Raw genomic sequence first — 25,291 nt, forward strand, 5'->3', positions numbered from 1 at the left:
TGAAAGACCTAAGACAAGGAAGGGAAGAGACCCAGCCCTCACTCCTATTTGAAGGTGAGAAATTTCACATGTAGAGTTCACACAACTGGATAAAAAGGATTAATTTTACATCTCACGTCACATCAAAGACTTCAATCTCACCAGGCTGGAGGATAGGGGGCAGGAGGAAGACAGGTCTGTTTTAGACTTCTGAACGTATTTCTCAAACAAGATAGGCTCAGTCTAGACAGCACCAGATCTCAATCTTGGCTGCTGCACCTTGGAATCTCCTGGGGAATCTTTAAAAGGTACTGAGGTCTGGGTCCTACCTCCATAATCTGACTTAACTGGCCTGTGATACTGCCTGTACATGTCTTTTTAACTCCTCAGGTTGAGGACCACTACTTTAATACATTCCATGCAGAATCTTGAAGGACAAAAGGGTAATCTTACTGAGTATGTGCTGGGGTCCTTACATCCTCTCATCTCCAGCCTTACAAGAGAACACTTAAGGCTGGGTATTTCCAGAATACTGTTAATCTGAAGATGCATGAACACAAAGCTCAATCTAAAAAGCCTATTCCAACATCTTTAGGCCACACTATTGACCCAAACCTGCCAAAAGGTCATTTTTCCTCAGGCCTTGAAACATCACATAAATCTTCTCATGGTTTAGAAAGAAAACTTACAGGGGCACGTGGGTGGCTCAGTTGGTTGAATATCCAACTCTGTTTTAGCTCAGGTCATGATGCCATGGTTGTGAGATTGAGTCCAGTGTAGGGCTCCACACTCAATGTGGAGCCTGCTTTAGATTCTCTCTTAAAAACAAAAACAAAAGCCAATGTCCAGTTCCTTCAAGTAGAATTTGCCAAGGTTTACACCCACTGTGCTGGTATCATCCCATCACCTTTATTTTTTCTTTTAAGGTTTTGAAGTTTTTTTTTTTTAAGTTTAGAGTGGGGAAGGGACAGAGAGAATCCCAAGCAGGCTCTGCAATCTGGGCCTCCAACTCAGGCACTGTGTGAGCTTGTGACCTGGCTGTGCCACCCAGGTGCCCCCATCACCTTTTATCCTCGAACTAAGGTTTAGCAGGTACATTATACAGCCATCCTGTCAAAATGTTTTGATAGCAAAAAACCTGGTAATTTAAAATGATTTAATCACCGTTCATAAAAGCAAACCCAATGGCAGTTACATACATGTTAGATTTTACAAATAAAGTCATTTATGTGCCAGTTTACCCAAAACCCAGAACTGCACAAATATGCATCTATACACCTGTATCTGGTCCTTCCTCACGTCGCTCCTGGACCTCCATGTGTGTCTAGGATCTGACCATTCACTCTACATTATCTCAAATGAATTGCAAGGCAGTTACCTGGGGTAACCTCCTATCAAACAGTACCTACTATCTGCGATTCAAGGACTCCAAACCCAAATAACTAAGTTTTTACAGAAGAAATTGGAAAGTCCGTAAGTGTCTATAGAGTTGAAAAGTGCAAGCACTGTTTATCTTTGTTTCACACACATCCCCAGAAAGTTTGCACTAAGTAATTTCATTTTACAAAAGGAGGCAAGGGCTAGATGGTGTCAAGAAGAGTAACGTGGTACAAGAGAACAAGAAGGCAAACACTGGGAGCACATAACTTTTACTTCTTTTTTAAAACAGATAAAGCAAATAATCATGCGATGCTGCCAGCATTGGATGCAATCCTGGGCCACAAGTCTGCACACTCCTTTGCAACAGGTCCAGTGATAGCAGAACCTGCATAAAAAAAGAATGTGGTGACAGGTAAGATTAGACAGACCCAAGGTTAAATCATCCCATCTCAAAGACCTAGGGAACAACGTGGATACTTTCTTACCTTTCATTTCACCTTTATTATTTACTATGACCCCCGCATTATCTTCAAAATAGAGGAACACTCCATCTTTTCTCCGGTATGACTTTCGTTGTCGAATTACCACTGCTGGATGTACTAAAAGGGAAAAAAGGGTAGCAGTCATTTAACCTGTCCCAGTGCCACCACAAGAAAGCAGTTTACATCCCACCCAGTTCTCCAACATTTCCATTTGGACAGAATGCATACTCGCCATTAGCTTTTCATTCCCTAAAAGCAAGTCTGAGAGACAAACCCCTTATCAAACACCAATCGCCCCTTATGGAAAGACCTTACTCCAAGTCAAAACTGCCTACATTTCCTTCAAGTGTAAATTTGGACCTTCTTTCAGGAGAACAATTAGCAACATACCAGCAGGAAACTTGCTAAGCACCTTCTATGCTTTCACCCAACAGGTGGGGACTGTTAAGATCCTAGTATCACAAAATGGGACCCCCTTTAGAACTGAAAAAGTAGAGGGGTGCCTGGGTGGCTCAGTCGGTTGAGTGCCCGACTTCGAATCAGGCATGATCTCGCAGTTCGTGAGTTCGAGCCCCGCGTCGGGCTCTGTGCTGACAGCTCAGAGCCTGGAACCTGCTTCAGATTCTGTATCTCCCTCTCTCTCTGCCCCTTCCCTGCTCATGCTCTGTCTCTCAAAAATGAATAAATGTTAAAAAACAAACAAAAAAAAACCTGAAAAAGTAGAGAGGCCAAGCTATTAACTCATTAGGCAATGTTCCACCCCAGTATAGATCAAAACTTCTAAGAAAATACACACCTAGATGTAAAAATTACTGCCCCCCAAGATTATGTTGGAATTGAATATGTACCATGTTAGATTATGTAAATATCAGTTCATTTACACATGAATTTAGCCAAAGAATCCCTGCAACTTCTAGCGTGCATACGTGTACACACACTCCTTGAACTCCCTGAGTACGTCCGGATCGTGACCACACTCTACTTTATCTCAAATGCCTAACTGCTGGGCACATACGTATGTTAATAGAGCAAAAACTTGGAATTAACCCATCTATCTCATGGCAAAAACACAATCATTTAAAAATGATTAGGTCTATCTGTAATTTTTCATATGTAGTACAATCATCTGTGAAGCAAGAAGAATGGGTTAATGGGAAGGTCATGGTCCCATTTAAACAAGAAATTTTTTGCACGGAAGTCAAGAAAAAAGGACATACGGCAAAATATTAACAGTGATCATCTCTTGGAAGTCTGAAAGTTGGGCAATTTTAATTTAACTTCTATTGCCTATGTAATTAACTGGGTCTAACTTTTTGAGGAACTGTTTTCCAGGGTCTTAAGTAACTTCTAAAAACTTACCTGCACATAAAGTGAACACTTTCCCAGATCTTCATCTACTGCACTTGAAAGAACTAAAGTCAGACACAACCTGCATGCAAACCTTGACAGTCACTGAACAAGTTACTTAATAATCTGACGTTCAAGTTTTCCTCTTGGAAAATAGAGATAAGAGTTACATTGCCATATTCAAGGTCAGACACTGCAAATACAGGATTTTTTATAGGACAGGGATCCTGGCTATCCTTGAGGCAAATACTCTCTCTATACATAGACTCTGACCAAGTTTTTAACAATGAAATACACGTTGAGGGTTAACTAGTATTTACTAAGAGCCTCCTGCTGAGCCCTTATCTACTCAAAACCATTTTTTTAAAAGTAAACTCTATGCCCAACATGGGGCTTGAACTCATGACCCCAAGATCAAGAGTTGTATGCTCTACCCAGAGCCAGTCAGGCACCCCTACTCATAACCATTTAAATTCTCACAAATGACCAATCTAGCAGATGAACAAGGCCACACAAATCCAAGACTTTGGACTTCCAAAACTGCCCCTTTCCACTGCCTGCATTTCAAGTTTCTGCTATATGGAAGCCTAACGTGAGGGGATGTATTCATTTAGCAGAAACCAGAACAAAGTAAGACATTGATAGAGTTGGAAATTCACAACTGTTTTTAAAACCATGAAGCGTTCTCTGGTCTGTCCCACAATAATCAGATGGAGACCAACAACATGTACTGCTGCCATCTCACCAACGGTGACAAGCGGGTTGCTCTGCCCTTCTCTGACAGCTTTCCAGGCCACAGATCAGACCCAGCAAGTGTTCTAAGAGGAAAGCCTGTCCAGTCACATGTAGATCTCAATTTACACACTGATTAATCGATGTTTAACCACAATGCTTGGTACTCCTTGCCTACCAAACCCTCAAGTGGTATTAAAGGAGAATCAAGATTTTTTACCCAGAGGCTAAAAAAACCAAGCGGTAGAGATGTGTGTTTATGCAGGTTTACCAGGAGTAACTGCAGTATGTGGCCAAGACCCATCATATTTGTACTGTATATTCAAGTGATAGCTCAGACTCCTCAGGAAGAGGAAAACATTCCAGGGCAGACAGACTCAACAGGTACAGGAGGAAAGTTCCAAGAGCTGAAGTTCACTGAGTATCAGAAGCTATAAAACCAGACAAGACATTACAAGTCAGAAGTGCTCCAAAACCTTCTCCCCTCGACCAACTCCTACACCTAGTGGGGATTAAGCAATGACCAGCTCCCCGTTTTAGTGTCTACCAGAAGAGATTTAGAAGCAACCATGACAAACTTTTGACAAGTCACAATCCCGAGTTAATCTCCTCTATAAAAAGAACCTGCCTTAAAACACGAAGACTATGTTATTCTGTACTTACAAAGTGCTAGGTGTCCCAGGCGAAATGCTCTACACGCTTTACCTGAATCTCACAACCACTTTATGCAAGTTTTCATTCTTCCCTTTCAAATCAGTAGTTCCAGGAAAGGAAACTTGCCTGACACCTGGTCAACTCTAAATGCCTATCAAAAAACAAAAAAACAAACAACGCCCACATTTACTGGGGCATCTGGCTGGCTCAGTTGATAGGGCATGTGACTCTTGATCTTGGGATCCTGACTTCAAGCCCCATGCTGGGTGCAGAGATTACTTAAAAACTGGGGCGCCTAGGTGGCTCAGTCAGTTAAGCGTCTGACTTCAGCCCAAGTCATGATCCCCTACTTCGTGGGTTCGAGCCCCGCGTTGGGCTCTGTGCTGACAGCTCAGAGCCTGGAGCCTGCTTCAGATTCTGTCTCTCTCTCTGCCCCTCCCTCCCCTGCTTGCACTGTGTCTCCCCAAAATAAATAAATACTAAAAGAAATTTTTTAAATTATACACACACACACATATATATATAAACACCACCATATTCATTTGCAGCTGAGAAACCAGCAATGAACCAGACAGTTGCCTGCTCTTCTGAACTTAAGTAGAAGAAACAACTCTAATGCTACACAAAAAATACCACTTGGATTTAGGTTACTGGAGGATGGGGGGTGGATGGGGAGATGTGTTAACAAGGAAGTGAGCTAAAGATGACTGCATTTGAGTATTCCAGGCAGGAGGCACAAAGTACAAAGGATCTGAAGCACCAAGGAAGGTGGAGAGAGAAATCAAGACCTGAAAGCAATAGAGCTGGAGAAGGCACCATGAAGAAGGACTAAGTTCTACAAGGACAGGGCTTTTGTTTCTACAGGTATAGGTACCTGATGTGGTTTATAACTATCCACTGAACGCGGGGAAATGGCAGGGTAAATATGTACTTCCTCGCAGCTTGTATTGGGAACCAAGAAAGAACTTAAGTAGGGAAATGACAAGCCAAGGTTTACATTTAAGCCAGCCAGGTGCCCCAAGACTTACACTTTAATCTTTTTTTGTTTTTTCAAATATTTATGCAGTTCCTGGCAGGGAGAGAGAAAGCAGGGGAGCGGCAGAGAGAGAGGGAGACACAAAATCTGAAGCAGGCTCCAGGCTCTCAACACAGAGCCCGACGCTGGGCTCAACCCAGAGACCGTGAGATCATGACCTGAGCTGAAGTCTGCCACTTAACTGACTGAGCCACCCAGGCACCCCAGACTTACATTTTTAAAAGATGGGCCCTGACTTCAGTGTGGCAAATACACTTAGGGCGTAAGGGGACAAGGACAAATGTAACAATGGGGTGCACGGCTGGCTCAGTCAACTAGCGCATGTCACTCTTGATCTCAGGGTAATGACTTCAAGCCCCAGGCTGGGCAGAGATTATTTAAAACAATTAAAAAAAAAAAAAAAAAAAGCAACAGATACAACAAAACCAGATAGGGAAGAGAATAGTCTCTAACACATCCAAGAGAAGACCTTCAATTGCAGATAAATAGCTCAGACTTCCTCTCAAAAAAAATCAAGCTTTTAAGAAGCCTTGAAAATGGCAGAGTAACTGTTCCATTTTCTAGTAAAGGGCACCTGTCCACCAAGCAACAGCAGGATTCAGGACCTCCACTCACCCTTCTTTCTGAGCTCTGGTTTGCCTTTCTTCACTGTGGCCATCACCATGTCACCCACGCCAGCAGCAGGAAGTCTATTCAATCTTCCTTTGATCCCCTTCACAGAGATGATATACAGATTTTTGGCTCCTATAAAAGAATGTAAACAAACATGACTTTTTTGGAGAGCTTATTAAGCAGTTCTCCCAGTGTAACATTTCCCCCCACCCCACCCCACCATTTCCAGAGCCTCTCCCTCCCCTCTTACTCCCAAAGAGTTAGTCGCCCCCCCCCCCCACCTGACCAAGGTGGAATACCTTGTCACACCACCGATTGAAGCAAAACAACACAGCATGCTGCTGCTTCACCCAAAAGCAGTGTTTTTCCTCTGCCCTTTCTTGACGGCTCAGTGGGTCATTAGTCAAGGCCCAACGAGTGCTTTTAAAAGGGGGGGGGGGTTGGCAGGGTGCAGCTGAAGGTCTCACCCGTGTTGTCAGCACAGTTGATCACGGCTCCGACCGGAAGACCCAGGGAAATCCGGAATTTCGCACCGGAGGACCCACCACGTCCTGCGGGTAGGAAGGAACACAGGAATGGGGTCGCTGTCTAAGTCATGGTTCGGAGTTGCCCTCACACTCGTAAGGTATAAATTCATTCGCACGTGCTTTGGGAAACGGCAGACTAAATTCCCTCTCTCTGGGATTCCACCTACCCCTCCCCATGTGCCACCCCGTTCTCATGGCGAACAGCCAATTCCACACTATTACCGCCTTTACGTGGAGAGTAAGGGGCCTGAACCACCCAACCTTCGCTCCAGCTTTTGCACCACGTAGCTCTTCTCGCAAGGCGGGAGCCCGCACAAGTCGCCCAGCATGGGGCCTAAGCCAGCCCCACTTCAATTCCATTACTGGAGCTCTAGGCGCAGAGCGACCCCGCGAGGTTCGGTCTGGGGTCCCGTCCGGATCCGGCCAACTCAACCCGCCAGGCCCCCCCAGCCGCTTTCGGCAGCCCTTCCAGCGCTCTCTCGCGGCCCTCCTCTCCCTCTCCGCCCGGGAGGAGCGCAAAGCGCCACAGCTGCCCGTGGGCACCGCTCCGGGCGCGACCAGCAGCCACCTCGCGACAGATGGCGAAGGATCTCCCAGATACTCACCTCGCTTCGACATCTTTGCTCAACAAGGAGTCGGAAAAGGAGTGAGTGCAAAGGACGCTGGGATATGAACTTTGATGCCCCGCCCAATCCCGTCACGTGTCCCGGAGCCTGCTCAATCCGCCTCTTCCCTCCACCGCTTCAGGGCGCAGTTTTATTACGTAATAAATGCTGGACGTAGGGTTAAGTTCTCGCGGCGAAGTGGGCGGTGTCGGCGCTGAGGGCTGTTGGCGCGAGTGACGTCCGGAGTCTCCTTTTTAAGAAGTCTAATGTAGTCGGGAGCACAGAAACATTGGTAAATTTACCCAACAACCTCTTTTGAGCACGTAATATGCGTCGGGAGCTTCTCTGGACCTTAGAAGTTCAGAAATGATTGATTAAAAGGTTCTGTGCTGTGTAGGGGCCCCCGAAGAACACAGGGCGTGGGGGACCGAGCGAGAAAGCTCTAAACGGTACCCTTAGGATGTGGTATTGAAAAAAAACTGCTGAAAAAGAGATGGCGAGTAAAAATAAACAAATGTGAAAGTTCCCTCCCCCCTCCCCCAAAAGGATGTGGTATTGGGAAGAGCCATTCTAGCGCTGCAGATAATCCCGTGTGCGGGTGTGTGTGTGTGTGTGTGTGTGTGTGTGTGTGTGTGTGTGTGTTTGGTTCCATACCCATTTGTATTTTAGGGATCCTGGTATGTCAGTTACCCCTTTTATAGCTTCAACCTCCCCATTCTGGCCTCTTTCCTTCTGTTGATATATTCAAATATTAATTGAGCACCTACTTTATGCCAGGTACTGTCATGGGCATACATTAGACTACATCAGGGGGAAAAACAGATAAACGATTCTGCTAGGGTGGCAATGACAGTGGGTATTAGTAAACAATAGATACAATAACTGCAGTGTATAGTGTGTTAGATGGTGCATACCATGGAAAAGTAAAAGAGCAAGGTAAGAGGGATCAGGAAGTGGGTGGAGGGGCAAATTGTAATTTGAAACAATGTGGTCAGTGTGGGCTCCATGGGAGAAGCTGATATTAAAGCAAATAAGATTATTTGATATTAGATTTTAGGTGAGGGAGTTCGCAGGGAAGGGCAGTACAGATAGTCATGAGCCAGTGAAGGCTTCCTAAGGCATGAGTGTGCCTGAGATCACTCTAATTGAAGCTAGACTGTGGGAAAGGACACAAAGTTACAAGTAAGGAGATGTGCTAGGAAGCTCTTGCAATACTCAGGAAAGAATGATGGTGATTTGGACTAGAGTGGTAGCAGTAGAGGTAATGTAATGTGGTCAGGTCCTGGATGTGTTTTGGAGGTACAGCCAACAAAATGTGGGGCATGAAAGAAAGGAAGGAATCAAAATGTCTCCAAGGCCTTCAACGTCTGAGCAAGCTGAAAATGGCCTTGCCATTAACTGGCTTGGGGAAAACTATGGGGGAACAGATTTGGGGGTTAAGAACCGGACTTCAATTTTGGACATGTTAAGTTAGATGCCTATTAAACGACCAAACAAAATTCAAATAACAAGTTGGACACATTAGCCTGGAGTTCTGGAGAGAAAGATCTATAAATTCGGGAGTTGTTAGCATATAGGTATACAGTTGACCCTTGAACAATTCAGGGATTAGAGGCTCTGACCCCTCCATGCACTCAAAAATTCATGTTTAACTTTTGACTCCCCTAAAACTTAACTACTACTAGCCTACTTGACCAGAAGCCTTACCAATAGCATAAACAATTGATCACATATTTTGTATGTTGTATGTACTGGATTCAGAATACTGGGTTCTTAGAATATAAGACAGAAAATAAAATGTTATTAAGGAAATAGTAAGGAATAGGGGTGCCTGGGTGGCTCAGTCAGTTAAGCAGCCGACTCTTGGTTTTGGTTCAGGTCATGATCTCATGGGTTTGTGAGTTCGAGCCCCACCTTGTGCTCTGTGCTGCTGTTGTGAAGCCTGCTTGGGATTCACTCTCTCTCCCACTGTCTCTGCCCCTCCCCCTCAAATAAATAAACTTAAAAAATAATAATTTAAGAAAATCATAGGGAAGAAAAAATACATTTACAATACTACAATATATATATATTTTAAAATGCGTATATAAGTGGACCAGTGCAGTTCAAACCCATGTTGTTGAAGGGTCAACCGTGTCTAAAGCCATGACAGTGGATGAGATCATAAAGAAGTAAGGATAGGGGTACCTGGAGCAAACGACTCTTGATCTTGGGGTTGCAGGTTCGAGCCCCATGTTGGATGTAGAGATTAATTCAAAATAAAAAAAATCTAGGGGTGCCTTGGTGGCTCAGTCGGTTAAGCATCTGACTCTTGATTTCAGCTCAGGTCATGATCTCATGGTTCTTGAGTTCAAGCCCTGCATCAGGCTCTGTGCTGATAGTGTGGAGCCTACTTGGGATTTTCTCTCTCTCTCTCTCTCTCTCTCTCTCTCTCTCTCTCTCTGCCCCTCCCCTACTCACATACACAATCTTGCTCTCAAAATAAATAAATTTAAAAATCTAAAAAAAAAAAAAAAGTAAGGATAAATAAAGACCATGAGCTAAGCTCTGGGGCACTTCAACATTAAGAAGTCTATAAATCTGTACATTTATAAATCTCTCTTATCACTCTTAAAATGCCTTCAGTTGATCCCACCAACTTCTCTAGCTACCAATTTTTCACTCTCTTTCACTTCTCAACCAAATTCCATGGGTTTCTGAATATATGATTTCCTTAGCAAATGTGTCTCTCTTGATAAATGGAACCACCATCCATCCAGGTGTCCATCTGAGGCTCTTAGCCAAGTCCTTTTCAGGTTGCCTTATAAAGGTCTGTTGTAGGGGTGCTTGGCTGGCTCTGTGTAGAGCATGGGACTCTTGATCTTGGGGTTGTGGGTCCAAGCCCCATGTTGGATGTGGAGATTACTTAAAAAATAAAAAAAAAATCTATAAAAAAATAAATAAACAAATAAATAAATCTTAGGGGCACCTGGGTGGCTCAGTCGGTTAAGCGTCCAAGTCTTGAGCTCAGCTCAGGTCTTGATTTCAGAGTTGTGGGTTTGAGCCCACCATTGGGTTCCGTGGAGCTTGCTTAGGATTCTCTCTCTTCCCTTCCCAGGTTCATGCTCTTCTTCTCTCTCAAAATAAATAAATTTTTTTAAAAAAAAGTGTCTGTTGGGGTGCCTGGGTGGCTCAGTCAGTTAAGCCTCTGACTTTGGCTCAGGTCATGATCTCGAGGTTCGTGGGTTCGAGTCCTGCTTCGGGCTCTGTGCTGACAGCTCAGAGCCTGGAGCCTACTTCGGATTCTGTGTCTCCCTGCTCCTCCACCACTCGCGTTCTGTCTGTCTCTCTCAAAAATAAACATTTAAAAAACAGTGTCTGTCATGTCTATCCACTTCTTTCCATCTCCTCTAGTCCTGCTACGGTCCATCTCTTACTTAAACTACTTTTGAAGCCTCCTAGCATACCTCCTGACCTCTATTTCTCCCTCTTCCACCCACTCACTCATGGCCAAGAATCATTTTTCAGAAATACAAATATTACAATGTCACTCTCCTGAAAATCCTCCAGTGGTTTCTAGTGCTCTTAGATCAAAGTTAAAATCCATATGGTGGTCTACTAGGCCCTGACCTGGCCTCATCCTACCTTGTCAACCTTATCTTGCACCATGCTTGCTTTTGTTCCAAAGAGTTGACATTTTAGTCCCAGATACTGTCCATGCTCCTGAATACCCACAAGTCTCACACATGCTTGGAACACTCTACCCTGCCTACCCTCATCATGTACATCATGTCTACTAAAGTTCAGATTTCAGTTTAAATGTCTCTTAGGGAAATCTGCCCTGACCCCCATCCTAGGTCAGGTCCCCCTGTTGTAAGCTATTTTGACATGCTGCATTTTTCTTTCATACTATTTTTTTATTATTTAATTTTTTTAATGTTTATTTTTGAGATAGAGCGCAAGTCGGGGAGGGGCAGAGAGCGAGGGAGACACAGAATCTGAAACAGGCTCCAGGCTCTGAGCTGTCAGCACAGAGCCCGATGCAGGCCTCACACCCACGAACCATGAGATCGTGACCTGACCTGAGGCCGAAGTCGGATGCTTAACCGACTGAGCCCCCCAGGCGCCCCTATTTTTATTTTTTTTAATGTTAATTTTTAAGAGAGAGAAAAAAAGAGAGAGACTGTGTGAATGGGGGAGGGGGAGAGAGAGAGAGAGAGAGAGAGAGAGGGACACAGAATCCGAAGCAGGCTCCAGGCTCTGAGCTGTCAGCACAGAGCTGGATGTGGGGCTCAAACTCACAAACCGTGAGATCACGATCTGAGCCGAAGTCAGATGCTTAACCAACTGAGCCACCCAGGCATCCCCCTCTTTTTTTTAATTTTTAAAATGTCTTTTATACTATTTATTACAATTCATAAATATACATTTGAAGATTTTTTGTTGAATGGCCCCTCCCCCCAACTAGTCTATAACTAGTCTATAAGTTGCACAAAGCCTGGGTTCATGTTCTTTTTTTGTTCAACAGTACATCCTGAGCACTTAGGATAGGGCCTCACTCAGTAAATACACGTTGATTGGTTGCTGAACAAATGAAGAAGTTGATCTCAATCATCTCCATATGTCAGCATCCTTGCATAAAGGAGCTTTCATTCACTTACGGCAAAATTAGAAATATTTGGAATATATAGTGTTTCTTATAAAGTTACATTTACTCAATTTAAAGGACTGCCTATTATTCTGGAATTATCTTCTTTTCATCTTTTTTGGTGTTAAAAATATTTCTTACAACCCTATATCAGCTTTCCACCCTCCCAATGCCACTGTTTTGTGCGTGCGTGCGTGTGTGTGTGTGTGTGTGTGTGTGTGTGTGTGTGTGTGTAATTTCAATGGTACATGAAAACCAAAGGCCTGGGAATGATTAATCTCTACTTCCTTATTTCTTGCATGCACACATTCCTTGAACTCCTGTAATCTAGCTTATGTCCTCACTACATGACTAAAATTATACTAGAAATTATATATGTTGAAAAATTGTACTAGAAATGTCACCATGACCTACTTGTTTTCAAAATCCAAGGACACTCCTCAGTGTTTATCCTACTTGACCTCCACAGCATTTCACATTGTGACCATTCCCACCTTCTTAACACTCTTCACCCATGGTTTCCATGATGCTACTAACAATAGAAGTTACTATTTATGGAATGTTACTGAGTACTAGTCATTGAGTTAAGCATTTTACTAGAATGTGACTTCTTGGATCCTCCCAATAACCCTCGTATTATTATTCTCACTTTACAGATGAGAAAACTGAGAAATAAAAAGGTTAAGCCATGTGTCCGAGACCACATAGCTTGTGAAAAGCAGAGCTGAAATACCACCCCAAACCTGGCTGATTCCAAAGCACAGGCTCAAAGTCACTATGCTCTCTCCTCCTGTACTTCCCTGGGTGATCATGCCCATCCTGAGAGCTTCAATTGTCATCTCTATGCTGATCACTTCCCCCATCTATATCTCCAGCCCAGACATTTCTGCTTAGCTCTAGCCAATATATGGAATTGGTGATTGGGATACTTTTACCCCACAGGCTCTTCAAACCTGCCAGGTCCAAAACAGAAACCATCATTTCCCCAGGAAATCTGCTCTTCTGCCTGTATTAGTTTTCTTTCCTTTTTATTTTTTTAAGTAAAGTCTACATCCAACATGGGGCTCAAACTCACAACCCCAAGATCAAGAGTCACATGCTCTACCAACGAAGCCAGCCAGGCTCCCCTGTGTTAGCCTTCTAAATAGGTGCTACCACCAGTGTCTGACCATAAGATTCCATTGCTTAAAACCCTCTGCTGGCCCACTAGTGCTTATACAATAAAGTCCAAGCTCCTTAAGCACAGTATTGGAGTCTTTTCCTGAAATGGCTTTCCTCCTCTCTGGGCTCATTTCCTATCACCTTGCCTTTTAGACTTCACTCTCCAGCAACACCATATGGCTTAGGATTTCGGGATTCTTGCCTTATCCTCGTATTCTTCAAAATTGTGCTCAAATGTCATCTCTTCCCTGTGCCATCTCACAACCCCAGCACGCTCGCCCCTGAGCCACCTCTTTACTCAGAGCAGTGGTTCTCAAATTTTCATCTGAAGACCCGTTAACATTCTTAAGTTATTGAGGGCCCCAAAGAGTTTTTGTTTATATAGGTTATATCTATCGATATTTACCAGACATTTAAACTGTGAAATGTATGTAAGTATTTTTTAATGCACTTATGATAATAATAAGTCCATTGCCTTTTAAAAATACTTAACGTCTTAAAATGAAAAATAGCTACTTTTTTCCAAACAGTAAGAGTGACTTTGCTTTACCTTCTTCTGGAGATCCCTTTAATGGCTGGCTTAATGAAAGGCAGCTTGGATTTTTATGTTCCCGCACTTATTCTGTTATGATAGCACATCATGTAACTTCTGGAAAACTCTACTGTAACCTCATGAAAGAACAAGAAACAGGTAAATAACGTATTATACGATTACCTTTTCTCTTGCTAGAAAGGGCCTCAGAGACTCCCCCCACTCCCCAAAAAAGTCCCCAGGCCACCATTTGCTATCCACTGATCCTGGAACGGTTGCAGACAGTACCAGCTTGTATGATAATTCCTTTGTCTGCATGTTGACTCAGGTATTATAGAACCTGAAATCCACTGTAGTTTATATTTGCTGTATTCCCAGGACATTCTTCAGAATGGACAAGATACCTGTGTGGTTAGTCATTGTCCTTTTCCTACTATTTTGATGGTAGTAAGGCTTAAAAGTAAACATGGCAGGGGGCACCCGGATTTGAACCGGGGACCTCTTGATCTGCAGTCAAATGCTCTACCCCTGAGCTATACCCCCCTCTGCCAAAGACGAAGGGATTATACCTTAATTGTAGTGTTCACTGACCAGACTTCTCTGGTGATTAATAGCGGTTTAGTACCTATGATTGACTAAACCGATGATTTCAAGTTTCCCAGGGTGATACAAAGAACCAAGGGAAGATTCTTCCTAGCAGTGCCATCCTCCCTGCGTGCAACCTGAGCTGCACTGAATCCCCCAGTCCAGTGCTGTGTGCAGGAGAGGAAGTGCTTCCCTTGCCCTTTTTGACCCTCTCTGCTCCTGTACGAGATGAGCTTCTATTGTCTCAGTTCTCAGCATCTTCAGTCATTTCCTCTCCCCCTGCTTCTTCAAACATCAACAGGTTTCCCCTAGGTTGGAAAGCTCTTCCTTTAGCTGTGATTGCCCGTCCATTTCTTCTTTCTCACTACCAGAGAGTCGGGACTTCATTTCTTTATCCAGCACCTGTGTCTGCAGTTCCGCTACTCTGCATCTGCTTTCTCGACTGCCAGTAATGTTTTCCCCTTGGAGTACGGATCTTGTTTCTCCAACTAGACTGTAAGTTCCTCGAGGGCAGGGATCACTTTACATTCGTCCTTGTATTCCCCCACAGTAGTTGGCACAGCGCCTGGTTCACTGTAAGCCTAGTTTGTAGTTGCCAGCCAAACCACAATCCTAATTAAACTCAACTCTCACATTGATTACACCAAACTGGCACCCAAGCAGCTGAATTTTGTTGGAGGAGAGCTCACGAGTCCTGTGTCAACTCATCAATCTCAAAATACCCTCTCTGGTATTCCTACACTACTGGCTGACTAGGTTCACTTTCTCACCAAAGTGACTATTTCACACACTTTCTCCTGTCTCAGACCTTCCATATCGTCTCTCTCCTCACCCTCTTAGCTGAAGAGCTGGCCTCTTCCTTCTTCGAGAAAATCAGAATCAGAAGTAGTGCTGTGCTGGTAAATGGCTGACAACTGGCTTCAAAGGACCCGATTTACAGCATTTGCCAATTCCCATGGCGCAAATACTCCCACCTGCCCATTTCAAGCTACCAACATGAAGTAAGGATGGAAGCAGAGATCAGAGGGTGAGAGGTTCTACCTTGGCTTTGAAGATGGAGGGAGGGGCCATGAGCCAAGAAATGCAGGTGGCCTCTGGAAGCAACCGAAGCCAAGGAAACGGATTCTCTCCTAAAGCCTCCCAAAAGAATACAGGCATGTCAACCTGAGGTTAGCCCTGTGAATTTGATTTTGGAATTCTGACCTCCTGAAGTATAAGATAGTAGATTTGTGTTGTTTTAAGGAAATAAGTTTGTGGTGATTTGTTTATGGCAGCAATAGGAAACAAATACACTGTTGTAATCTAAGATACTACCACCATCTCTCACCTGCACTACTGAAATAGAATCCTAACCTGTCTCTCTGTGTCCATCTTTTTCCTTTCCTTTATTGTGGTAAGAACACTTAACATGAGATCTACCCTCTTCACAGATTTTTAAGTGTGCAAGACAATATTGTTAACTATAGGCACAATGTTGTATAGCAGGTCTCTAGAACTTACCCATTTTGTGTAATTGAAACTTTACACCCATTGGTTAGCAACTCCCCGTGTCTCTTTCCTCATCCCTGGCAACCACCATCCCACTCTCTGCTTCCATGAGTTTGACTGTTTTAGGTACCTCATATAACTCAGTGTTTGTCCTTCTATGATAGGCTTATTTCACTTAGCATGATATCCCATGTTGTAAAATATTGCAAAATTTTCTTCTTTTTTAAAGGCTGAATAATATCCCATTGTACGTATTCTCTATGCAGTTCTTGAGTCCCTAGACATCTTCCCCACAGCAGTGTGGGTGATGATTTCAAATCCCCGCTCAAAAGTGGCCAAAGGCTGGCTTTTCATCCATTTGGGATAAAATCCAGACTCCTTACCTTGGACTATAAGGCCCTCTATGGCCCTGGCTAACTGTCCAGCTATGTTGAATTGCTCTCTCCTTGTCCACCTCTCCAACCTCTCTGGTCCTGGCGCCTTTGCGGTAATCATTCCCACTGCCTAGAATGCCCGCCAACTGTCAGGTGCCCAAATGTCTCTTTCACCTCTTCCAGATCTTAACTTTCTAGTGTCCAGTTTGCCTTCATTAAATTATAAACTCGGCGTGAGAACAGACAGCGTGTTCTGCACCTAAAGTGGGGTAGTTGGGTCCACTAAAAGAGGGAGGGACCACTAGAGAGTGCAGCCAGCGAAGGTTTCTCAGTGGTGTCTTGGTAGCTGATGTTTGTATTCTTTTTAGAGAGACCAGGGAAAAGGATTCCCTATCTGGTTTTGCAAAAGGTTGTTTTCTGACTTCTTTGGGTAAAGAGATGGGTGGGATTGTGGATACAGAATTGAGCCTATTTTGAAAAGGCAGAATGGTACCTGAGTTCACGTCCTTTCAAAATGCCGTGTCTTCTATTGGTGTTTTAGTTTTGCTCCTCCTTATTAAAAATTTCAGTATTATCTAGTAAGAAGAAACCAACTTTGAACAAATAATATTCAGGATGAAAATTTTAGGATTGCAGTAAAAAGAATTTACCAAGCTCTTACCAGCAGAGGGGGTATAGCTCAGTGGTAGAGCATTTGACTGCAGATCAAGAGGTCCCCGGTTCAAATCCGGGTGCCCCCTTGGCTACCTTTAAGTTTTTCACAGTCAGGTATAACCCAGACATCTAAGGGTTCTCTGAATCTGAAACTCTGGAATCCTTGTCTCTTCTACTTGGCTGATTTCCCCCAGCAAGTACTTGTCCCTTGTACCTGAGAAACAAAGAGCAACACCCCGGAAGTTGAATAGGGATTACTTTGCCAAGCCTTACTACATACCCCAAACTCGTGGAATCCCTGTGGGTAGAAAGAAGACGCAGAACTATTTTCCTGAGACTGTTCTGTTCAAGATCTATTGGTTTAATGTTATAGTTTCTTTTTGGGTAACAATGGAGTGCCCGGCCAGGGCAATATTATTTTGCTTAGTTCATACTCTGAATTGAGAGGACTAGGGGAAGAGAGTCCAAGTTTGGAAGGTTTATCTATGTGGTCACGAAGTTTAAGACCCAGGGCATAGAGAAGATAGGTCAAAAGTAGACGGCGTTCTCTTTCTTTACATTAGCTCAAAGGCAGAGCTTTGGTCTGATCAATGTACAGGTGGTAAGTTTGAGGCCCGGTGTCCAGGAAAAGGGTGAAAAGCTGGGTATTTCTTGGGACTGGGCTTTGCACCAGGACAACAGTCTCCATGTCCAGGCTCTTGACGCTTCTCAGTTATGGGAGCCATTAGGAAAAATGCACTCCAGCATTCCCCCGGGGCTCCAAAGGATGACACAACCAGATTCCGGGTTTAAAATATCACAGCTGCCCCCTGACCCAGGCAGCATGCCTCTCCCTTTCTCCTTTATTTTTCCTTTTTTTGGGCAAAATCTAGTCAAGGGGGATGCCATTGCTGCTTTAATTCTTATTATTTCCCTGTGGCCCAACAGTGATCTGATAACAGATATCTGTCCCGCCTTCAGGTTGTGAAACTCGATGGCCTCCTATTACTAGTTCAGTGGTTCTCAAAATGTAGTCTCCCCACCACCAGCAGCATCATCACCCAGGAACTGGTTACAAATGCAAATTCTTGAGGTCCCACCCCAGGCCTACAGAATCAGAAACTGGAGGTGTCTTAACAAGCTCTTCTGGTAATTCTGATGCACACTCAAGTCTGAGAGTCACTGCAATAGTATATCAGTTTGCATCCGGTTGTAACTTTATTTTTGTAAATTAAAATGAGCCTATGGGTGTGCCTTCGCCATTTTGACATATTTGAAGCGCTTTTGGGAAGGGCAAACACAACAGGTCTATGACACCGTTAATAAAGAAAGCTGGAGAAAGGCTTAATTTGTGGGTTTCCCTCTCTTGACCAACTCCCCCATTGGAAACGGAAAGCCAAAATCGGGGAGTAATCTTGTCCCCTGACCCTGGCGCCTCCAACTTCCTGACACATGTGAGGCGGCTGGCTGGCGGCCGCCCCAGAAATCCCGACACTTTAGGCGCAGCTTCTTGTACTTGATTTGTGCGAACATCCACTCCTCCTTCTGCTGGGTACAAAGCAAAAGCGAAAGCTTTCTGCTAACGGTTGGAAAATGAGGAAGGCATTTTACAAAACTCGACTTTCTGTTTTCTTTTACTCTAGGATCCAATGTTAAGAGTAGATCCAGTAGTTTGTTAACTACTTTACCACAGAGTGAAGGAAAAGCCACGAAGGGGGCACCCGGATTTGAACCAGGGACCTCTTGATCTGCAGTCAAATGCTCTACCACTGAGCTATACCCCCGCGCCGCTGCTGCGCTTGGAGATGGCTCTTTTGGATGCTAAGACACTGCTACATTGAGGGTAGGGAGAAAGAGTAAGGGGAAAGGAATGAAGGAAGAAAGGGGGCCAAAGGGGAAAGCAGAGGTGTCCGGACCCGGAGAACCCCGGGAAAGCTGCAGGGCAGAGCGCGGGAAGGGTAGAACTAGCTCGGGCTGCGAGGCGCAGTGTCCCGGCGGTAGGGACGGGTTCCGCCCTACGAATGTGGAAAAGGATGTGGGGGGAAGGGAGGCTGAGGGGCGGGGCAGGGGCTTCCCGTTCCGTCCGCAGGTTCACACCAGGTACCTACGGGCACAAAGGAAAGTCCCCGAATCTGGTGAATCCAGTCGGGCGTTCCGGAGCGTTCCAGCCCCACCCTAGACGGGTGCGAGGGATTTGCGCGCCTCTCTCTGCCCGGGCTCCCCAGATGTGCAGCCAGACCGGCTCCGCGCCGTCTCCAGTGCCAAAGGGCCCCTGGCCTCGGGGCGCGCCTCTCCCGGGCACCTTTTGCTGGAGAGCGCCCGGGCACGCGGGACCCTCCCGACGCACCTAGACGCGCGCCCCCGGCCCCGCAGCCCTCCCCGGAATCCGCCCCCGCGCAGCCCCACGTCGCCCGGGGAGCGCGCCGCCCGCGCGCGCCCCTGTCCGCGCCCGCGGCGCGTCCCCGCCCCGGTGCAGCCCCTCCTCCCCGCTGTGTTTATTAGGGGAAGGAGGGCGGAGGCGGAGGCCAGTTCCCTAGCTCCAGCCGCCGTCGTCGCTGCCTGTGTAGTTGCAGCCGCGGCCGCCTCCCGCCAGCTCGCTCCGGGGAAAAGAGAACGCGCGCGAGCTCGGGCGTCCCCGCCCCAGCCCTTCCCGGAGCCATGAATCCCAACTGCGCCCGGTGCGGCAAGATTGTGTACCCCACGGAGAAGGTGAACTGTCTGGATAAGGTGAGCCCCGAGATCCGGAGACGCGTCGTTGCGATCCCCGAGCAATGCTCCAGATTAGGGGAGGAGAGAAGGGCCGGGTCATCCCAGCGATCCCGGGAGGAGGGAAGGAGGGCGGTGTCACAGGGTATGGGGACAGACCCCGGTCTGGAAACCGGGAGATCTGCGGCAAGGCGAGGAGTCCGCGCGTGGCGGAGGGCCACTACCGGAGAAGAGTGGGCTCTGTGCCCTGGGGCTGGGAGGACGGAAGAGGAGTAGGGAGGCCAGGCCCCGGGGTGGGGGAAGGTTAGGGGTGCAGTCCCGCCCCCTAGGGCCGGGAGAGTGAGAGGAGACGGCCGCTCCCTCTCCCCGGCGCGCTGAGCGCCAAGTAGGCGGAAGCGCGGGGCGCTGGGGGAGGGGGAGGGGGAGAGGGAGGGGGCGGCGGGGGGGGGGCGGGGCAGAGGCTGGGGGGCCCAGTGAAACCTTCAGCTCTGGCCGCAAATGGCCGGACTTCATGGCCTGGAGACTGGGGGGCGGGGGCTATCAGCCGGCGAATGTTGCATCTGGTGAACTGGGCTTCGGATAAGGATCCGAGCCCCTCTGTGAGACCCCTTTTTTTGGACGACCTGCACCCCCCTCGGTGGTTCAACGCTTAATGGACTAGCAGCAGACCTCCTCTGTAGCTTCCCAGCCCCCACCTCAAATTAGAAGCCAACTCCCGGGGCTGGGCTGCCCAGCCAGAGCGGGGCGGGGTCGGGTGCTGGAGTAGGGTGGGTGGGGGTGCTTTGCAGAGATCTCCTGAAATTGTGCTCAGAGCCTGAGACTGGCTTGTAGAACAAAGAGCTAACTTTTCAAAGCAGGTTTCCCCAACGGAGGGTGAGGTTGGCTGAGTTCAGGGGAAGCCAAGAAAAGGGGGAGGTGTTAGGAAGAGGGGAAGGTGGCCTTCTGGAAATTCACGGTCCCCTGGGGGCCCTTACGCGTCGTCTCCCCCATCCATGCTGGACTTGTTCATCTGGTTGCTATTACACTTTTGGAGGGGGGCGGAGAGTAGAACTGGGTGTTTCCAGCAGTTTGGGGTAGGTTCCGGTCTTTTAAGCTCCCTAAGATACTAAGGCGATGCCTCCCCTCTGCATCTTCTCCCCACTCTGGAGGAGAAGCCTCTGTGGTTTTGTCTCCCTCCTCATCATGCCTTTTGCCCACCTCCCAAAGCTGGCTCCAAGTCCAAATGTTCCCTCCTAACTGTCTGAACTGGCAGGGGTTGGGGGGCATGGGATGGAAGAGGGGTACAGAAGTCTGGGGCCAACTTCTTCATTGCACACCTGGAGCCAGGGTTTATTTGGGAAAGGATAGTTCATTGGATACTTTTGGTCTCTTCCCTCCCCTTTGGGATTGACCCTTTCTCAGTGATCTTTAGCCTCTGAATCAGGGAGATGGGATTGTGTTCCCAGGTCCTGAAATACATTTGAACTTGCTCTTGGGGGAATCGAGTATATAGGGCTGCTGCTGTTTCTCTGTCTCTCCTGGTCTTGGCTGGGCAGGAGGAGAGGAGGGCTTATATCATGAACACAAGCGATGTGGGTGCTGACCTTCCCAAAGACCATGCCAGCCTCCGGAGGGCAGGACTTGAGCTAGGAGGCACTAGCTAAAGAACAGACTGTCCTTGCATCTGGGATTTTTACCTTCCCCTGGTGGGGAGGGATTTTGGCCTCTGCATTTCATGTGCCTCTCTTATTCTCCATAGTCATGGACTGGGAAGAGGCTGTGGGCTCTTTCACCTGTATAAGGCAGAAGCAACGTATGGTGGAGGGATTATTGGGCCAGGAGTTGGGAGACTTGATCCTAGTTCCAGGTCTGCTCCCACCAGCTTTATGAATGGCTCTAGGCCTCAGTATTCACCATCTGTCAGATGGGTATGAATGATGTCATTTCCTTGGAGGTGGGACAGTGTACTAAAGTGCCCAGAAGGGGATGTGGTATAGGCTGTGCCCTCCCTATCTTTCTGGGATAGTCGGTCCAGCCCCACATTCAGCTCCCTCGTAAAGTCTTTTTAGAGTGCTGTGTGCCAGAGGGGAGAGGGTAGTGATCCCACAAAGTGCCTTCCCCTGGGGGTTCTCTTGTCCTAGCTGGAAGAGGACATTCAGGCAGGTGGGGGCAGGTGGGGTTGCCCTGGGAAGGAGGTTTTTTTAAAAAGCCCCGTGAGGGGCTCAAACTCACGATTCTAGGGTAAAGACCTGAGCTGAGATCAAGAGTCTGACGCTTGCCTGTCTGAGCCACTCAGGTGCCCTTCCTCCTCTTTTTTTGAGCTCTCCTTACAGGAGGTGGCCCTGGGGAGACCTCACCCCCTGCACTGAGCAGGAGGCCTAGAATATTTAGGTATCAGACCTGTTCCATGTAACCCTCCTCAGGCAGTAAGGACAGACACTTGGACTAGGGACCTGGTGCCCTGAGGACCGAGACCTGGGAGGGGGGAACATTCAGTCCCATAGGTGTGGTTGCTAACCAACTTCCCAAGGCCTGCCATTTTATAGGAGAGAGTCAAATTAGACTCATTTCACTATGATTTCCCTATGGCACATAGCTCACGATGTGACCCAGAGCACAGGCCACGTCCTTGGTGTTAGTCTTTTCTCCTCCCTGAGCCTTATCTCCCGAAGGCTTAAGTGGGTAAAGGCCATGTCACCTCTGATGGCCACCCTGCCCCCAACCTGCAGTACCCAGTATGCTGTGCACGCTGAATAAATATGTATTGCTGATGACGATGTTTGAGGAAGGAGGTCGAAATGTGCTTCCCCAGAGGACTTCTGGGCTTAGAGTTGGGGGGAGAAACGGGGTGACCTCATTCACTCATTCATTCGACAAATATTTATTGAGCACCTGCTTTGTGCCAGGCTCTCTGAATGACTGCTGCAGGAACGTTTGGGGAGGAAGAGAGTCTGTGTCTTGACACGTCCTCTACATTTTGAGAAGGGTGGAGTTTTGTCCCCAACCCTGTTGGGAAGCATTTGTATCCGGGGACCTGTGCACTGTCTAGAATCTCCCCTGGCTTGCTTTCCCAGGCTCCTGAAAACAGGTGGAGATATTCAGGAAGGCTAGAGGACTGGTAGGCTGCTAGTTCCCCTGGAATGCTTTTTTTTTTTTTTTTTTTTTCTGGACTGCTTCTTTGGGAGGGCTCTCCTCCTCTGGCGGTCTGAGCCACCCCTCCACACCCCCAGGGGGCAGCAAGGCAGAAGGCGGCTGGGCTAGACACAGAAGAGGAGGCAGGTCCATGAAGCCGTGGTGCCCCATTTTCCCAGCTGAACCCCACGATCACTTTGTGATCATCTGTTCACAGGAGCTACTCCTTATTGCGACGTGTCAGCTTCAGTCTTCACAAAACCGATGCGATTGCTCCTCTGAATTATGAACCCCCTAAACGGAGGCTCAGATAGGTCATGCGGCTCACTCCCCGCTCACCCAGAGCTGTGAGCAGCCGCTTCCCCTACCTGCACCGTGATTCCAGAGGGAGAGTGGCTGGCCCAAGCCTCGACCAAGTATGGAGGACCTTGCTTCTGCCCCCATCAGCCTCCATTTGCCTTTCTGTGGAGTGGGGTTTCAGTGGAACGGGTTGTAGTTTTAGAGCTGTGGGTGAGAGCGTGGAGGGCACTGCCGGTGCCTGGAGATGGGCTGAGAGGGTTCTTATTGGCACTGGACATCTGGGTTTTGTGACTAGGGAAACCGTGGACTCCAGGGCAGCAGGAAGGATTAGAGTTGCACGCCCAAAGGTGTACTTTGCCCCCCACCGCCCCGAGACTACAGGCTCAGGAATGCATCTCTGAAAACTTCTTATCTGGGGCCTTTGGGAAAAGGGGGTGCTCTTGCTCTGGGACAAGGCCAGTGGGGCAAGGGAGGGAGGCAGACAGGTCCTGGTGGGGCCGTACTGACTTATTTCCCTGTGTCATTCACTGGACCCGACTGAAACAGGGATGGGGTTTCTTTCCTCTTGGGGTCCCCTTGGGGTCCCCAGCCCAGGCTTGGCCCACAGGGACTGTTGGGTGACTTGTCATCTTCTGTTCCCCCTTCCACTCCTCCCTCGCCCCGCTCCAAAGAGGACACAGTAGCGGGAGCTGCCGGATTTTCTTTAACCTTGGAGCCCTCCTCTAGAGAGAGGAGGGAAGTGACAGGAAGCCGCTATCAGTGCTGGGCTTGGAGCCTGGAACTGGGTCATCTCATTCCTCCCACCACCCCCACCCTGCCCCTCTGTGAGACCACTTTCCAGACTCAGAGACTGAGTTCAGTAGTGACCCTGAAGGCACTCGGTCCCCTCTTGTTTTCATTATTCTGCTCCTGAGCCCCATGTAAGGGAACAGGTGACTACTGCCCCAGCCTTTAATGTGTTAGCTGAGAGCAAGGGGTCTTGGGGTGAGGGGGGAAGAGCTAATGATGGAAATGGGCCCCATCCCCTCATGGGGGCCCCCTTCCTCCAAAAGGCAGCTAGGAGGTTTCTTGTGGAACCTCCTGCACCCCCAGCCTGGCCAGTCTGCTCTGCCCCCCTTCCCCAGGGGCTCAGCTCCAGGGTGGGGACTTGGCCATCTGCTAGGGTAGGGCTGTCTCTTTCTTTCCCTGTGTCTCCCCCAAGTCGATCAGGAGGCAGCGTTGGAGGTCCCCAGTCCTAGGACAGTGCATATTCCTGCATATGTGTGTGTGAAAGTGGGTCATGGTCCGGATTCCAGAGAATGTTTTTCCTGGCAGGCCCCTGAGGGGGTGGGGGGGAGGCGGAGGCCCAGGCAGGGGCCTGTGCAGCTAGGCAGGCAGCGGCCAGCAGACTGGGTGGTGACAGGGCTGGGGCACTCTGCCAGCACCTCCCAGGCATTGGGGAAGAGAGAGGGGCTGTGACTTTGGGGGCTGGTGGGGGCCGGGACTACCCTGTTCTGGTCTGCCAGCCAGGTTGCATGTGCTGGGTTTTTGTATGGAGAGGAGTCTGGGCTGGGCTCTGGGATGGGCCCAGGTTGGGGTGAGGGCCAAGCTTACGCCAGCCGTGCCTTTGCTTCCAGACTTCCAGCTGGCCATCTTCCCAAAAAAGTGGTTCTCCTATCACTTCATTTACTATTCCAGCTTTGGAGAGTCTCCTCGATAGGGAAAGTACCCTGTTAGAAGGTGATTACCCCCAAGTTATCCCCTGGTCCCTGGTTGAAGTGGGCCAGGGTCGAGGAGGTGGTATCCCAGCTTCTCAGCTTCCTTTTTTCTGTCCCCTCTTCCAAAGTGTCCCAGAAACATCCCTTGGCTGGGCAACACATTTTGAAAAGCCCTGTCTTGGAGGGATTCCTTAACAGATGGCTACGAACCAGCCCTGTGCTGGGCACCTTCGCAAGTCTCCCTGGGCTCTTCCCTGGCTTCCGGCCTCCTTCTTTGAGGGGTCAGGAGTGTCTTCCTCTGACTGCTGGGAAATGGGGCTGAGACGGGCCAGCCAGGTCACCAGACAGCCCGGATTCTGGGGTCCTGGAAGCTGGACTCCAGGTTGGTGTTGATCCTGGGCTGCGGGGGGGGGGGGGGGGGGGGTGCGATTTCTATATCCTTTGTGTGGGTTTGCCCGAGAATCAGCATTTCTCAGGATGGGAGCATTTCTGTTGCATCGGTCCCCCTTCCCTCCTGGTCTTTGGCTCTGTTCCCCTTGACTGGCCCCCCTGGATTGGTCCCTGGGTTTTGCTGGAGTCTTACCCGCATTGTAGCTGTGGTTGGGCACAGGGAAGCCCCACCTGCTTCCCAGCACACACAAGCCTCCACCCGGAGCTGCTGAGCCCCCTCTGCTGGGTTTGTACCTGTCATGGGGCCCAGCACCTAACATTCGAGTACTTAGA

General features: G+C 47.9%; 2 protein-coding genes and 4 non-coding genes across 7 annotated transcripts in view; 2 read left to right on the forward strand and 4 right to left on the reverse strand.

Moving 5' to 3' along the window:
- Nucleotides 1-1,611: 1,611 nt before the first annotated feature.
- Nucleotides 1,612-7,461, reverse strand: RPL23 (ribosomal protein L23). The gene is made up of 5 exons (XM_042917285.1): nt 7,355-7,461; nt 6,690-6,773; nt 6,226-6,354; nt 1,845-1,958; nt 1,612-1,744 (listed from the first exon to the last, which is right to left on the reverse strand). The coding sequence occupies exons 1-5, from the start codon at nt 7,365-7,367 to the stop codon at nt 1,662-1,664; spliced, it is 423 nt and encodes a 140-aa protein (XP_042773219.1). The 5' UTR covers nt 7,368-7,461; the 3' UTR covers nt 1,612-1,661.
- On the reverse strand, nt 6,521-6,655 carry LOC122207457. The gene has a single exon (XR_006196869.1). It is a non-coding gene; the product is annotated as a small nucleolar RNA SNORA21 (small nucleolar RNA).
- Nucleotides 7,462-7,541: 80 nt separating the features above from the next.
- LASP1 (LIM and SH3 protein 1) overlaps nt 7,542-25,291 on the forward strand; it is a 50,968-nt gene continuing 33,218 nt past the window's right edge. Inside the window, exon 1 of one of the 2 annotated variants that reach the window (XM_042917284.1) lies at nt 7,542-7,646. Coding sequence is in view for 1 of the 2 variants with exons in the window: in XM_042917283.1 (XP_042773217.1) it covers nt 19,413-19,481 (69 nt within the window). In the remaining variant the exon portion in view is untranslated. Of the gene's footprint in view, nt 7,647-19,250; nt 19,482-25,291 lie in introns of those variants that run through there. The other variant, XM_042917283.1, reaches the window with a different exon arrangement.
- TRNAC-GCA lies at nt 14,146-14,217 on the reverse strand. Its single transcript has one exon. It is a non-coding gene; the product is annotated as a tRNA-Cys (tRNA).
- TRNAC-GCA lies at nt 16,790-16,861 on the forward strand. The gene has a single exon. It is a non-coding gene; the product is annotated as a tRNA-Cys (tRNA).
- TRNAC-GCA lies at nt 18,467-18,538 on the reverse strand. Its single transcript has one exon. It is a non-coding gene; the product is annotated as a tRNA-Cys (tRNA).

This window comes from Panthera leo, chromosome E1, assembly GCF_018350215.1.
Source record: "Panthera leo isolate Ple1 chromosome E1, P.leo_Ple1_pat1.1, whole genome shotgun sequence".
NCBI classification, from domain to species: domain Eukaryota; kingdom Metazoa; phylum Chordata; class Mammalia; order Carnivora; family Felidae; genus Panthera; species Panthera leo.

Bases quoted from the DNA above. Each gene is read 5' to 3' on its own strand.
- RPL23 (XM_042917285.1), bottom strand. The intron at 1,959-6,225 runs GTGAGTGGAGGT...TTTCCCTTTTAG, and splicing joins ACCAGAGCTCAGAAAGAAGG to TACATCCAGCAGTGGTAATT. The intron at 1,745-1,844 runs GTAAGAAAGTAT...TTTTTTATGCAG, and splicing joins TAATAAAGGTGAAATGAAAG to GTTCTGCTATCACTGGACCT.